This window comes from Eptesicus fuscus, chromosome 24 (assembly GCF_027574615.1).
Source record: "Eptesicus fuscus isolate TK198812 chromosome 24, DD_ASM_mEF_20220401, whole genome shotgun sequence".
Taxonomy (NCBI): Eukaryota; Metazoa; Chordata; class Mammalia; order Chiroptera; family Vespertilionidae; genus Eptesicus; species Eptesicus fuscus.
In genome coordinates, this window is record NC_072496.1 from 16,517,362 (window position 1) to 16,533,143 (window position 15,782).

The 15,782-nt window shown below is 45.5% G+C and overlaps 1 gene segment (V, D, J or C); it reads right to left on the reverse strand.

Annotated features, from left to right (window-relative positions):
• Positions 1-10,422: 10,422 nt before the first annotated feature.
• LOC114229786 (immunoglobulin heavy variable 3-7-like) lies at positions 10,423-10,879 on the reverse strand. The segment is given in 2 exon segments: positions 10,423-10,739; positions 10,834-10,879. Coding segments are annotated over 2 exon segments (363 nt in total).
• Positions 10,880-15,782: the final 4,903 nt, after the last annotated feature.

Consider the following 15,782-nt stretch of genomic DNA (forward strand, 5'->3'; position numbering starts at 1 on the left):
AAGCAAGCAAGCATTTACAGAAGCCAGAATAGCAGTGTTAAAATTTCAAACAGCAGTTTTTATAATAAGATGGATGCTTCATTCCCCACTGATTTTATGTCCATGAGTTAAATCATTGACTCTTTTGAGTCATTGTTGGGGAGGGAGTTATATTGACCCCTGAGGACTATAAGATTAATAGAATTAATTATTTGCCTATTAAAGTCAATGGGCCTTTTTATAAGATAAGAGCCCGGAATGAGGGCCAGAAATAATCTCTCGAGCAGTGGTTCTCAACCTTGCTAATGCCGTGACCCTTTAATACAGTTCCTCATGTTGTGGTGATTCCCAACCATAAAATTATTTTCATTGCTACTTCACAACTGTAATTTTGCTACTGTTAATGAATCGTAATATAAATATCTGTGTTTTCCGATGGTCTTAGGCGACCCTGCTATCGGTTTTCAACCTGTGGGTCGTGACCCACAGGTTGAGAACTGCTGCTGTAGAGCCCAACACCATTGGAAAACACAGATATTACGATTCATTAACAGTAGCAAAATTACAGTTATGAAGTAGCAACAAAAATAATTTTATGGTTGGGAATCACCACAATATGAGGAACTGTATTAAAGCGTGTGGCATTAGAAAGGTTGAGAACCACTGCTCTAGAGGGTCTGAAGAGTCCTGGACTTTCTATTATGTTGGGCTGTCTTAAGCCGGGTGTGAGGAAGACTCATCAGGATCCCGTTGACCTTGATTGCCATGGAGGTGGTCCTTTCCAGGTACGAGTCAGTCCTTGTGTGGCAAATTTCTTTACCCAAACAGAGTCACCAGGGTGGAAGGGATGAACCGGATCAGAAGTTGGTACAGGCAAAGCATCTCGGATGTGCTTCTGGATTGCTTCCTGGGTAGACTGTAAAGCCTATAAGAACTTGAGTAAAGATTGGTTATGGATTTCAGCTTTTCTAGATTGGGTAGGTCAGGGTCTGGAAGAGTCACTAGAATCTGTAGAGGCCCGACTGGTTTTAGGGCAGCCTCCCAGGCCACTTCATCTGTGGCCCGGTTCCCTCTTGTTCCCCCTTACCTTGTAAATAGCACTATGTATGTGAGCCATTGTAAATGCATACCTGCTATCAGTATAAATTGTTACTGATTTTTCTTTTGTCTACCAGAGAGCCGGAAACTGGGTGACTCGATTGTTTGACATCCAGCACTCCAGTGTGTTCCAGAGTAAAGCCCCGACCTCATGTGGGGTAGTTAGGATTAGTTCCTGCCCTAGGGTTAACTTAGTTGCTTTTTTAATAAGCATAGCTGTGGCTGCTACTGCCCAGAGGCAAGTAAGTCCCCCAAATGCAAAGGGGTCAAGTCTTTTGGACAAATAGGCTACCGGCCTTTTCTCCGGGCTGAGACTTTGAGTGAGTACCTCTTTGGCTATGCCTCTTGTCTCACATACGTAGAGATGGGAAGGCTTAGTTACATCTGGTAGCGCTAGTTGGTCTATCGTCCTTGCTCTGCTCATATCTGTCTAACTGCCTAATATATTACCTCAAGGATCCTGGCTTTGAATTCTTTTAGGGAGAATGGACGTTGAATTTCTTCTGTAGCTGCTTTGTGCTGAGGAGGGATGGAGTTTTCTCTCAGGTCCAAGAGATCCTTGCTGTCTGTCACAGGGACGATGAGACCTGGGCACAGAAGGAGGTGGGCTTGTGACCTGGCGGAGACAAACTGTAACAAATGGTCCAGTGGAAGGGAAAGAAAACATTTCAGTTTTAAACTCGATTGAAATAAAAATTTTCTCCTCAAAATTACCTCTATTTTTATTAAAAGAGCTAAATCAAGACCAACTTATCTATTGTATTCAATTTGGCCTGATCTTTTGCATAAACACAATAAGAATGGCAATTGACTACCTTTGCTGGAATTTCATGATTGAATCTTAGTGTGCCCATAGGGCCAGGAAGCCAAGTCATCCAGGTGCCATCAGGCCTGCCAGCAGTATCTGCTGAGTTAGGTGAATCCCTCACCTGCAACGATTCCACCTGGGCCCACACCCTAGGTATTAAGGCCCATCTCAGTAGCCCTCCTATTCTTTGCGGCCCAGAGTCCGTGGGGGTTCTGTAGGGATGCAGAGGCGCCCTTATTGCTCCCCTTCTACTCTGACCAACGGCCAGTGATGGTAGGGTATGGGCCTGACGCTCCAGCACCAGCCATTTTCAGGGCTCCCAAGCAGGATACTAGGCTTTTTCCATGGCACTCTTATTGGCTTCAAGTCTTCAGAGTCCAGACAGGGCTCTTTAAAACATGTTACTTGAGTCAAAGTTTCCGGTCAATAAAACCACTATTGGAAACCTGTCTTATTGAATTTATGGAAAGAAATGTAGTGCCATGATTTATTTATTAAGTATTTCCAAATTTTGGAGGAATTATATAAGGAGAAAAATATACAGACCCGCTTTAAGATCTTCTGATTTTCCTTGTCAGTCTTTTTATGGATTCTTCAGAGTAATAAAACTGTCTTCAAATGGCATGAAGAAATTAAAAATGTGTCTATATTCAAATAGACAGTTACAGCTGTCCCTGTAGTAGGGTTTCCTCTACCTGACTTGTCCTTAAACTATATATGGTCTCTGGGAGGGCTGACACACCCTCTCAGAACAGACTAAGGGAGCTTTATCCCTTCACAGGGTCTCACATGTCACAGGACCTCACAGGGTCTGTAATTCCTGTAACAGAGGGTTAGTACTCACCACTTCACTACTTCCCTCTGTTCCAAACAGGCCTCCCCCAGTTTCCTAAAGTTGAGGTTTGTGCCACCCCTGACATGGGCATGGTCACACAGGCCTGCAAGGCAGTATACAGGCTGCCAACTGTCTCTGAATAGAGACCAAAACCTGATGGGTATTTTTCTTTGCCAATAATGAAGTATAACATTGGCACAGCGGCCACTTCTAACAGCTAAATCTTCTACTAAACATGACACATGGTAGGTCTATACAAACATCTTAGGGAGGTGACTAAAGTCCATTTTTACCTTCCTATAAAAGCAAAAATATCTTTGTCTCTCTGGAGTCATGTTCATGAAAACACAGGCATCATATAATTCTATTATACAATTTTCTGCAGGCCATTGTCAGGGCTGTGCATGGCAGTCAGTTCTTCTTTCTAGCCACAAACACAGTCTGTCCAATTTCCCTAAAATGTATTCTGGCATGGGAGAAAGTCGTATTGCTCTACACAGGCAGCTTAACCCCTATACAACTGGGCCTGGACCTCTGCCTAGCAAACTGCAGTCTATAAGTTCAATATGCAGCCTCCAGTCCTCCTAACCCAACACGGTCTCGGCTAGTCCCACAAAGTCCTGAAGGCTCCCCCGTCCGGGGAGAGCGCCTTTCCTTTGCCCTTTGACTTTAAGCTGCCAGTCCAAAACAGCCAGAGTTGCCCTTAGAAACAGCTTTGCGTATTGCAAAGCACTTCTGTGGCAGTGGCTTGGGTATTAGGTCCCTTTTCTTTCCACCTGTCCCCTTTGTGGCATAGCAGCGACCAGGCCTCTCCCAAGGGAGTGCACTGGAAAGGGATCTCAGCCCCTCCTCTTCCAGCAGCAACAGGTATTGAACCCTTTCAGTACATTTGAAAACAGGGAGCTTTCACTAGCTCTATCTGCTGCTTTCACAGATCCCGGCTCACTGCTCTCTTCCTGGGGCTGTAGGAAGGCTAGTAGCAGTCACTGGCTTCTGGTTTAACTGCTGTAGCCAGCAAGCCAAAGGTCTAAGTCTTGTATTGCTTGTTGTAAAACGCTCATTGCTCACTGGGCAGCAGCAGGGCAGATCTAGTGTCAGGCAAGTGTCTGCTGTCTCCAGCTTTTCTAGCTGCTGAGGCCAATTCCAGGGCCACTGCAGGCAGCTCGAGCATCCAGCACCCCTCCTCTCCCCCCCCCCCCCGGCTTCTTTCACCTGGCTCTTGGGGGCTGAGTCTGCCTAACAACCAGTTCTAAATCACCAGGGTGTCTTCGGACTTCAGCTCCATTTCTCCTCTACTTGCCTTCTGTGAGTTTAGTTTTTGTTGTTGTTTAAAATGTATTAGTATTCTTTATTCTTAGAAACCTCAATCCTTTAATGATAACCAAAAGTGAACAGTCAGCATTTTTAGATTAATATTTATGAACACATTTTAAATGTACTTTTGCTTTCAAGAAAATATATCTAGGAGAAATCAAGATGGCTGCATAGGTAAACACCTGAACTTGCTGTCTCGCACAACAATTTCAAAACTACAACTAAAAGACAAAACGGACAGCATCCAGAACCACAGGAAGGCTGGCTAAGTGGAAATTCTACAACTAGAAGGGAAGAGAAAAGCACACTGAGACTCAGAGGAGCTGTGGAGGTAAAGTGCAGAGGTACTGAAGCGTGCATGCAGAGAGGGCTGGTAACTGAGTATGTGGCTGGCTTTTTCAATCCAGAGGGAGACACAAGCTCCCGACTGCTCTGAACTCCAATTCTGGGCGAGACTCTGGGGACCCAGACTCATATGGGGAGAAACTGGACTGTCTGGCAGCAGGCAGAACTAAAGGGAGCACCCGTACAATTGTCAGCTGATTTCTCAACAGAAACTATGCAGGCCAGAGGCTAAATTAGATGTACTTTGCCACTCCCACCTGGAAAGTATATCTAGGAGAAATCAAGACGGCTGCAAAGAGTGGATGGACCAGCTGTCAAAAATCAGGGTCAAAAATCAAGACGGCTGGAAAGAGTGGATGGACCAGCTGTGCTTGCAGTGAATATGAAGGGACACTGAGACCCGGGGGCCTCTTAGGGCAGGGCTGATGGGAAGCCATTGCTGTGTGCTCAGCCCTGAGACTCTGTCCCATACAAGCTGTGTGCAGAGGCTTTGCATATGAATGGCCTGGTCCTTTGAAATCTAAACTTACCTAACAAACTGCAGCTGAGTCAGAGAGACCCGGAACATCCAAAAGAAGGACCAAGGCCCCTCAGCAGCTTGGGTTTCTTCACAGCTGGGCCCCCATCTGGGCACCTCCAAAACCCAAACAAAGAAGAGAAATCTGCAGATCTTTCCATAGCTCCTGCTGGGTGGCCTCAGGCAGAGGCTAAATTAGCACTTCCTTGGAGATCCAAGAGTCAGTGTACCCAGGGGTCAGAGTAGGACCATCCACAATAAAACTCCTCAGATCCATAAGGGACACACTCAGGGGGTAGACTCAGTGAGCACCAAAGCCCCACTGAAGCAAGTCTTGCCTCATAAGGGCGTCTCCAGCACAGAAGTTCTCCCATCATAGACATAGCTGATCCTCACAGCCAGTTGGCCTGGAGGTCAATTCCTCCCAGTGATACCAACAACAATCAAGGCTTAACTATAACAAGACTGTACACACAGCGCACAAAGGGTTGCACCAAGAGTGTCCACCTCAGGTAACTGGGGAGGCTGAGCCATTGGGCCCTATAGGACACCTAGCACACAAAGCCACTCTATCAACTCAGGGAAGCAGCCAAAATGTGGAGACAAAGAAACAGATCACAAATGAAAGAAATGGAGGAAAGCAAACAACTTGATATAGAGTTCAAAACAACGGTTATAAGGTTTTTCAAGAGTTTCTTAGAAAAGGCCGATAAATTTAGTGAGACTCTAGAGGATATGAAAAAGGACCAACTAGAAATTAAACATACAGTGACTGAAATAAAAAAAATAATATGTAGAGATCCAACAGCAGACTAGAGGACGGCAAGAATCAAGTCAAAGATTTGAAATACAAAGAAGCAAAAAACACCCAACAAGAAAAGCAAAAAGAAAAAATAATCCAAAAATATGAAGATAGTGTAAGGAGCCTCTGGGACAACTTCAAGCATACCAACATCCGAATTATGGGGGTGCCAGAAGAAGAGAGAGAGCAAGATGCTGAAAACCTATTGGAAGAAATAATGACTGAAAACTTCCCCCACCTGGTGGAAGAAATAGACTGATAAGTCCAAGAATCACAGAGAACCCCAAACAAAAGGAATCCAAAGAGGACCACATCAAGACACATCATAATTAAAATGTCAAGAGCAAAAGACAAAGAGAGAATATTAAAAGCAGCAAGAGAAAAACAGTTAGTTACCTACAAGGGAGCACCCATACGATTGTCAGCTGATTTCTCAACAGAAACTATGCAGGCCAGATGGGAGTGGCAAGAACTATTCAAAGTGATGAATAGCAAGAACCTAAAACCAAGATTACTCTACCCAGCAAAGCTATCATTCAGAATTGAAGGTCAGATAAAGAGCTTCATAGATAAGGAAAAGCTAAAGGAGTTCATCACCGCCAAACCAGTATTATATAAAATGCTGAAAGGTATTCTTTAAGATGAGGAAGAAGAAGAAAAGGGTAAAGATAAAAATCATGAACAACAAATACATATCTATCAACAAGTGTATCTAAAAATCAAATGAAAAAAAAATCTGATGAACAGAATAAACTGGTGAATATAGTAGAATCAGGGGCATAGAAAGGGGGTGGACTGAAAATTCTCCCAAGGGGTAAAAGCGGTGTGGGGGGTGTGGGAAGACACTGGACAAAAATCATACACTTATGGATAAGGACAGTGGCTCTGGGGGGAGGTAAGGACAGAGTGTGGAGTGGGAACCGGGTAGAGTGGAGCTATGGGGGAAAAAAAGAGGAACAATTGTAATAATCTGAACAATAAAGATTTATTTAAAAAATAAAATAAAGAATGTATGCATCTGATATTAAAAAAAACGAAAATATATCTAGACCTTCTGTGATAAAACTAAGAACAGGTTAATTAGTCTAGTAAAAAAATGCTATATTTTTCCTTATGCAATTTCAAGTATATTGTATCAATCTAACTTAGTATTGGAAGGGTTAAAAAAGAATAAAACAGGCAGAGAAATATTAATTGTGCTTGCAGAAAACTTGCAACCTTGAATCTAGTGTTGTACTGATAAGGCACCTGGACCAGACCCCTACGCCAGCAGAGTGGTCTGCAGCCAGTAAAAATCAACAAAACCTATCTCTCCCTGCTTCATAATTAACTGCCAACACCCCTCCCCCCTGTGTCCCCCAGCCCAGGGCCCGTTGCTTTTCTCCCTCTCCTATTGTGAGTCAGAGGAAGACAATTCCTACAGAGGGTAGAAATAGAAACTACAGACTACTGCTGTAGTAGTCCTTCCTCCTGGAGGCTGGGGTCCGATTTGTGGAAAAAATGACTCTTAGTCTGCCTGGAAAGATAGCAGATGAGGATAAGGGTGTGTAGGGAAATTTCTTTCAGACTGAAAGCTTGGAGGGCCTCCTGAAAGAAAAGATCATTAATCCAGTTACAGATACTATCAGAATCAGCATGAGGGAGGAAGGGAAAGACTAAGTTATGTCCTCTATGAGGATACTAATAAATAAGTGAAAACGGCAAGTCAAATAAAACACACAACCACGAAGACAACAGACTGCACAAGACACACAACCAGCGTTAATGGGGTCCATTAATAGTTCATAATAACTTCAGCCTTAGTTCCACCTCAGGTGGCTCACTTTGGACTATGATGTCATAGGCAGGGACTAGGCCTGTAAATCTCTCCGCCCTGCGGAGCTGTAAGCCCTGCCCCTGGAAGTCTCTGTCCACCAAAAGAGATAGGAATAGCCATAAATAAAAGTTCTTTGTTCTTTGAAATTTCACAAATTTATACCCTTAAATTAACCCTAGAACTTAAAAATTACAATTTAATACAGCAAATTCACCAATCAGAGCAAACTGAAACCCTTACTTATACAAGGAGAGACAGAAATTTTTATTAGTTAAGTGGGCTGATTCCCTCTCTGACAGAGAGCAAAAGACTGAGAAAAAGAAAACTCGCAGCTGCTAGAGACTTTTGCATTCACAGCAGGTCCGACCTATCTTTAAGCAAATTAAATAATAGAAAGAGATAACAAATACTCTCATGTGTACAGCCAGAAGGCACAATGTAGCTTTTGCCTCACACAGACCAGTTAATGAGCAGATAATTATGCAAAGACAGACAAACATACATACTCACACTCTTTCAGTAGACTAGCACAGACTGGAGCTGAGCAGATAAACGAAACAATGCCCAACTCCCCAGATGGGCTTGTGGGCACCCCCGGCACCCATGCCCCAGAACAGAATTCTCAACCAACGTCTCGGTGAGAACCTACCGGAGGAGTTAAGACTGCGTCCAGTCCCCCTTCTTGGTAGCAAATTGGCTAGTCCCACACAAACAAACAGCAGAGTGAACTCATACTTCCTTAATCAAATCTGAATTCACTCCCCTCCAGAGTCCCACATTTATATACCAGATAGTCCGAGTTTTTGACTTCTACCAGATATTTACCCGGAGTTTAAACAGTCCACCTGATTCCTGATTAACTTGCCTGAGGAAGTCCTTGACTTCCAGGGAGGTGATCAAGCTCCCCCTTCCACTCACTCGGAATGGGCCTGACTGATAAGGGCCCCTACCTTACCGATTCTGACGACAGGTCCAGAAGTGTCCATCCACTCTCTCCAGATGCCAGCTGGGTCCTGGGCTGAGGTCCGGGAGTGCCCAGAGTCCCCCAGTACAATTCTGCTAAACCATCAGAACAGCGCCTCCCGGAGGCCTATCCAGCTCCCCCGGGCCCCAAACCTGGCCCATTTACCTGAGGCCAAAAGGCAAAGCATGGTTATTTCTCAATGTTTCAGGGAACCATTAATGTTACAGAAAATCGGAGAAGAACCAAGCAACACTTAGAGAGATGGAGTTACACTTATTATTATTATTATTATTATTATTATTATTATTATGCTCGGGCCCAGAGGAAAATGTCTCTAGAATTCTGGGCGAAGTCACACAGGAAGTTTCCTGTATTTATACCTTTTTACCCTCTTTGTCTCCCAAATATGGGGTTCTGTTCCGGTCCCCTTTGCAAGTTCTTAAAGAGCCCTATGTGCTGGGGCTTTGAGACCTCAACCAAAGGCTTGGCCTGGTGCCAGCACTGATAACTTCGTCTGGGGAAGGTTTAATGGCCTCTCTGAGGTGGGAGTAGTCTTCTTTTCCTTATTATTTAAGCAAGCAAGTATTTACAGAAGCCAAATATCAGGGTTAAAATTTCAAACAGTAGTTTTTATATAAGATAGTTGCTTCAGCACCAGCCCTTCCCTGACTGCCCTCTGATTCCAGTGGCCACGGGCTTGTCCACCACGATGCTCTGCAGCTCAGGGGCCCCTGGAGGTTCCCTCAGCACAGGTGTGAGCTGTTGGAGGTGCTCTGAGCTCAGTGCTCAGCTGTGTCTCCACCTGACACAGGTGGGGCCCCCACACATGACATCACACGTGGGCACTGCACGTGGACTCAACAGGGTGGCTGAGGCTGGCTTCAGGTCGCCTGAGTGGCCCTGGCCCTAGTTTCTCAGGGAGGGCCTGGCACAGGAGATGGGCATGAGGGGATGGCGTGGGGGTGCATTTAAGGCAAAACCCTACCAGGCGGGAAGGAGAGGGCAGAGCACAGCCACACCGATGGTGGGAGAATGTGGGTGGCAGAGGACAGAGGGTGAGGATGGAGTGCTGTCTGTGGAGCCTGGAGGCACAGCAGAGGTGGGTGGGGACCATGTCTCCTTCAGCAGATTCTCGTGATAATGGATAATATAATTCAGACCTGTAAATAATTTTTGTGAGTTTATTTGAGCCAAACTGTTGACATATGCCGTGAAGCAGAACCTCAATGAATTGAGATAATGCTACGGAGAATGGAGGGTTACATCTGTATTTGTACATAGCAATCAAAGGAAAGGGACGTAGGGGATTTACATGAAATTCCTTGTAACTGCCTCCCTCCAGGACACTCTGAGAGCTGGGTTCACCTCCCAGGTTGACGGAGGGGCAGCACCCGCAGGGTCAGACCTTAAATCCATGTGCAGCCATGTCAGTGAGAGGCAAGTGGCTAACTGCCCCTTAAGGGCTCCTCTGAGGGCAGAGGGAGGGGCTGATCACCCTCAGGTGAGGTTTGGGGCCTGGACTCTGCATTCCCACCTCAGTACTGTGGGGGAGGGAGGGGAACATCGCTCTAAGTGAGGGGGGAAGAGAAACCCTACAATGTTTTCCTGGTCAAGCTGGAGAGCAACCATCAGGGACATGGTGACTGGAAGGGCGCAGATGAGAAGTCAACCAGATCTGAAACACAGCCCCTTCCTGCTTTACTGCCTGCAGAGAATCTAATTAAAGACACAAAGAAGGAAGCAGGAACTGCCCCAGGGACACTAGGAGAGAAGAAAGCATTGACTCCTATAGGAAACCCTCACAACCCCTCCAGGGACAGCTTCTGAGCTGGGACCCAGCCTTTGCTGCTCCTGAGCGCCCCCTGGTGTCCTGGACGCTCCCTGCAGCCCAGCCCTGCTGCCTCCCTCAGGGAGGTTTGTGTCTGGGCTCACACTGACTTCCCCTCACTGGGTATATTGTGTACAGTAATACAGGGCTGTGTCCTCAGCTCTTAGACTGTTCATTTCTAGATACACCATGTTCTCGGCGTTGTCTCTGGAGATGGTGTAGCGGCCCTTCACAGAGGCGGCATAGTATGTGGTACTACTATCACCATTAATGTCTGAGACCCACTCCAGCCCCTTCCCTGCAGCCTGGCGGACCCAGCTCATCCAGTAGTTACTGAAGGTGAATCCAGAGGCTGCACAGGAGAGTCTCAGAGACCCCCCAGGCGGCACCAAGCCTCCCCCAGACTCCACCAGCTGCACCTCACACTGGACACCTGCAAACACAGAGACACAGGGGGACTTAGAATCACATGGAAGCACAAACAGGCACAGGCACAGGTCTCAGCGCTCCCCTCTCCTGAGAATGACCTTGAAGAATGATCAGGAGGAAAACGCAGCTTGGCACCAAGTCCATGGTGGAGCCGCTGGGGTCCTGTCTCAGGCACGTGGGTTCTGGCTGTCTCCCCAGCATGCGGGGTTGGGCCCTCCTTTATGAGCAGGAGGAGAGCCCCATTTGCATGGAGTCTGGACATAAGGGTGCAGCTGGAACCCTGGGCGGCATGCCTGACCTTGTCATCCTAGGGGCAACCCCAGATGGAAAGGACTCAAGAATGCTGGCCACAAGGGGTCCTGTCCTGACCCACCCTCCCTCCCTCCTTTCTCGACAGCTGGTCACTCTGACCCCATTCCTTTGGGGGCAGCTTCCAGGATTGAGAGTCCTCCATCCTTGGGGTTTTGATGAGGACCCAGAGGCTTATGGGTGGGGCTTTCTCTTGGTCTCCTTCACTGGCCGTGGGCCTTTCTTGGGGTTGGGAATAAGAATTTGCATTGGATTGATGCTTTTACTTTGAAGTTGAAAGATTCTCCTTTGTTTTCCCCAATCAGATCTTCCACAAAACTCTAATGTTCACTTGTGACCAATCAGGAGAGGCTGGGCTGGATGCTGAGGCCCCAACCTCTGTCTCAAAATGGCTCTCCCTGTCACCAGTTTACATTTCACTAAACTTCTGGGCTGTTAGTGTGCAAAAGGAGCCCTGGCTGGTGTGGCTCAGGTGATAGAGCTTCGGCCTGTGGACTGAAGGTCCCGGGTTTGATTCCGCTCAAGGGCACTTAGCTTGGTGGCAGGCTCCTTCCCTGGTCGGGGCTTGTGCAGGAGGCAACCAATCCATGTGTTTCTCTCACATTGATGTTTCTCTCTGTCTCTCCTTGACCCTTACACTCTCCCTAAAGATCAATGGGAAAATATCCTTGGGTGAGGATTAACAAACAAAAAATAAAAAAAATAAAAATTAAATAATTACAAAAGAATGATAAAAAAAATGGAATGTGATGTTGAAGCATAGTAACCTCCATCTTGGTTAAAAACTGCTGTTTAAAATTTAACACTGCTGTTCTGGCTTCTGTAAACATTTGCTTTCTTAAATAATAGGGAAAAATAAGACTACTCCCCATTCCAGAGAGGCCATAAACTATGCCCCAGACAGAGTTGTCAGTGCTGGCGCCTGGCCACGCCTTGAAATATGGTCTCATGGCCCTGATCCAGCACACAGGACTTTTTTTGAGAATGTCCGGAAGTCTCATTTCAAATTTGGGAGAGAGAGAGCGGGAAAAGGTATAAATAGGGAAGACACCCTCCATGTGGGGCCTAGAATTTGAGAAGCAAGATTTTCTCTGGGCCCGATAGCGCTAACGAAATTAACAGGACTCCAAATAAATTTGGCTTATCAATTAAGGCGTCTTCTGATTTACAATATAACAATGTCTCTTGGAACAAAACCCTGGGTAGAAAGCTGAGGCACCAAGTCGTCCTTGGGGGCAGGTGAGCACCTCCCTTCTTGGAGGAGAGCGGCCACCTGTGTCATCCTCCCACCGCCCCAGGCAGGTGAGGACAGACGGACACAGGAATCTGGGACTGTGGTACCTTGTTCCTTCTGGGAAGGCGGCCACCACCACTTGGAAAGTGCAGTCACACTCGGGAGGGGTGGGCATGGGCAGTCAAACACCACAAAGCCTTACTTCTCTCTTCCTTTTTATTTTTATTCTTATTTTAACATATATTTTTATTTACTTCAGAGAGGAAAGGAGGAGAGAGAGATAGAACCATCAATGATGAGAGAGACTCCTCCACTGGTTGCCTGGGGCTTGCCCCCACTGGGGATCCAGGCAGTAACCCAGGCATGTGCCCTGACCAGGAATCCAACTGTTACCTCTTGGTTCATAAGTTGATGCTCAATCAACGAGCAAAACCAGCCAGGCTCTGTGGTTACCTCTGTTTCTTTCTCCTTTTCTTTTCTCTTCTTTTCTTTTTTCTTTTCTTTCCTTTTCTTTTCTTTTCTTTTCTTTTCTTTTCTTTTCTTTTCTTTTCTTTTCTTTTCTTTTCTTTTCTTTTCTTTTCTTTTCTTTTCTTTCCTTTCCTTTCCTTTCCTTTCCTTTCTTTTTTCTTTTCTTTTCTTTTCTTTCTTTTCTTTTCTTTCCTTTCTCCTCTCCTCTCCTCTCCTTTCTCCTCTCCTCTCCACTCCTCTCCTCTCCTCTCCTCTCCTTTCTCCTCTCCTCTCCACTCCTTTCCTCCCCTTCTCCCTTCTCTTCTCTTCTCTTCTCTTCTCTTCTCTTCTCTTCTCTTCTCTTCTCTTCTCTTCTCTTCCCTTCTCTTCCCTTCTCTTCCCTTCTCTTCCCTTCCCTTCCCTTCCCTTCCCTTCCTTTCTTCCTTCCTTTCCATTCCTTTCCCTTTTCTTTCTTTCTTTCTTTCTTTCTTTCTTTCTTTCTTTCTTTCTTTCTTTCTTTCTTTCTTTTTATTTCTTTCTTTCTTTCCTTTCTTTCTTTCTTTCTTTCTTTCTTTCTTTCTTTCTTTCTTTCTTTCTTTCTTTTTCTTTTTCTTTCTATTTAAAAAAATAAAATAAAATTCCTTTACTTAGTTTTGTTAATCTCACCTGAAGATTTTCCCACTTACTTTTAGAGATCATGGAAGGGAGGAGGAGAGACAGAGAGCTGATAGAGACACATTGATTAGTTGCCTCTTGCACAAGAAGTTCAAGCTTGCAACTGAGTTCCCTGCCCTTGAAGGGAATCAAACCTGGGAACCCTCAGTCATGGACCGTCAGTCCTGGACACCTCAGTCCACAGGCTGACGCTCTATCCACTGAGCCTCATGGGCTAGGGCCCCTCCTATCATGTCTAGTTAACACTGTGGAGGCCCCTGCACAGCATGCAGGCAGCCAGGGTCCTGCCAGGTGGACCAACAGACCTGGGGGTTGTCTATGTTGTTGGGATGAGGGGAACTAGGGTAGAGGGGCCCCAGAAGGGCTGTCCCAGATGTCTGGGTATAGGGGTGCATGAGGAACTGGGCTAGGACCTCCCTCCAAAGACTTAATGAGGAAGAACCACCCAAAGCCCCTCTCCTGCAGGCTGATGCTGGGCCTCGCTCTGGGGGACCCGCCAGAAACCAGCTGGTCAGGCCCCATGAGGGCTGAGGGAAACACAAACCTAAATTAGGGAAAAGTCCGTTTTCCCAGGTGCCAGGAAGAGACAGGGACTTCCTCCCTCCCTTCCCTCTAAAATGCATGGAAGGTTCAATGTCAGTTTAAAAGCTCACTGAGCGCCTCCCTAGCATTATGCCCCAACGTGTTTTCTGGGGACTTTGGAACCTTCTCTGAAGTGTAACCACTAGGGGACACCCTCTCCCCACTTCTGTGGGAGGTAGGGGGCAGCCAGACTTCAGGGGGCTCCTGGCTCCCAGGTGCAAACCTACTTCCTGTCCTAAAGAGGCAGGAGGTTTCATGTTCCCTGGGATCAGGTCAATGAGCAAACACATGAGGCCCCTCCAGTCACCAGGGGATTTAGGGTGAACTCTGGGTGACAAGTGGTTCTGCCCAGTTCCTCCTTGAGGCTGCACCTCTGTGAAAAGCTGTGTTTCTGAGGATGGTTTCCCACAACAACTCAGTTCTATCCCCTTATCTGCTGCTTTGCCAGCCCCATATGGGCACCACCACTGCAGTTATGATAAGTCTCCAAATAGATCCATTTCTGTGTATTGACCAGTGATTTTGAAGTCTATTCGTTTGATGTTTTTCATAGATAACTATGTCACGTGCAAGTAGGGACACCTGGTATCTCCTTTCACATTTGAATGTCTCTATGCATCTTTCTTGTCTTATTTCACTTGTTGAAACGTCAAGGACAATGTGAATAGAAGTGGTAAGAGTGGACCTTTTGGACTTCGTCCCCATCTGAGGGGGAATCATTTAACTTCCCACAATTGAGTATGATAGTAGCTACAGGAGTCCCATGATCAGACTGAGGAAGTGCCTTTTATCCAAGTTCCCTAAGTGTGTTTATCATGAATGAATGTTGTGCTTTGTCACACACTTTTCTGTATCAATTTTTATGACCTTGTGAATTTTCTTCTTTACACAGTTGACCTCTTGGATTACATTGGTTGATTAAAAAATATTGAATCAGCTTTGAGTTGTTGGGATAATTCCTGCTTTCTCATGGTATAGTATGATTTTCTTATATTGCTGGTGGGATTGCCTAATCTTCTGTTGAGGATTTTAGTAAATATGTTAACGAGAGATTTTGGTGTGTAGTTTACTCTTTCTCTGTACTGACTGCACAAAGAATGTCGGTCTCATATAAATGCACTGGGGAACGTGTTTATATCTCCTAATTAATTTCTGATATTGGCCATTTGTCTCTTTGCCAGTCTTGTTAGCATTGAGTTAGTTTTATTGATATTTTCAAAGATTCAACTGCTGGCATCATTCATTTTTCTCTACCATTTTTCTGTTTTGATTTAATTGATTTCTTTTCATCTTTATTTTTCTCCCCTTCTGCTTGACTTTAGGTGATTTTGATTTTCCTCTTCTAATTTCTTTAAAAAATATTTACTGTTGAGAGTATTAGTAATATTCCCCCTTTTCCACCCATATCACTCCTCCACCCTCTTCCTACCCCATCCCAGGCTTTCATTACTCTCCTATCAGTGTCCACAGATAATGCATATGCATATAAGTTCTTTGGTTCATCTCTTTCCACCCTCCCCTTCCTCCTCCCTCTGAGATTTGTCAGTCTGTTTTATGTTTCCATGCCTCTGGTTCTATTTTATTTATCAGTGTATTTTGTTCATCAGACACTATGTTCAATTATTTTGGTTTTCAGATTCAATTGTTGCCATTATTTTATCATATTTTATTTTTAATATATTTTTATTGATTTCAGAGAGGAAGGGAGAGGGAGAGAGAGATAGAAACTTCATTGATGACGGAGAATCACTGATCAGGCACCTTCTGCATGCCCCACATCAGGGACTGAACCCACAACCC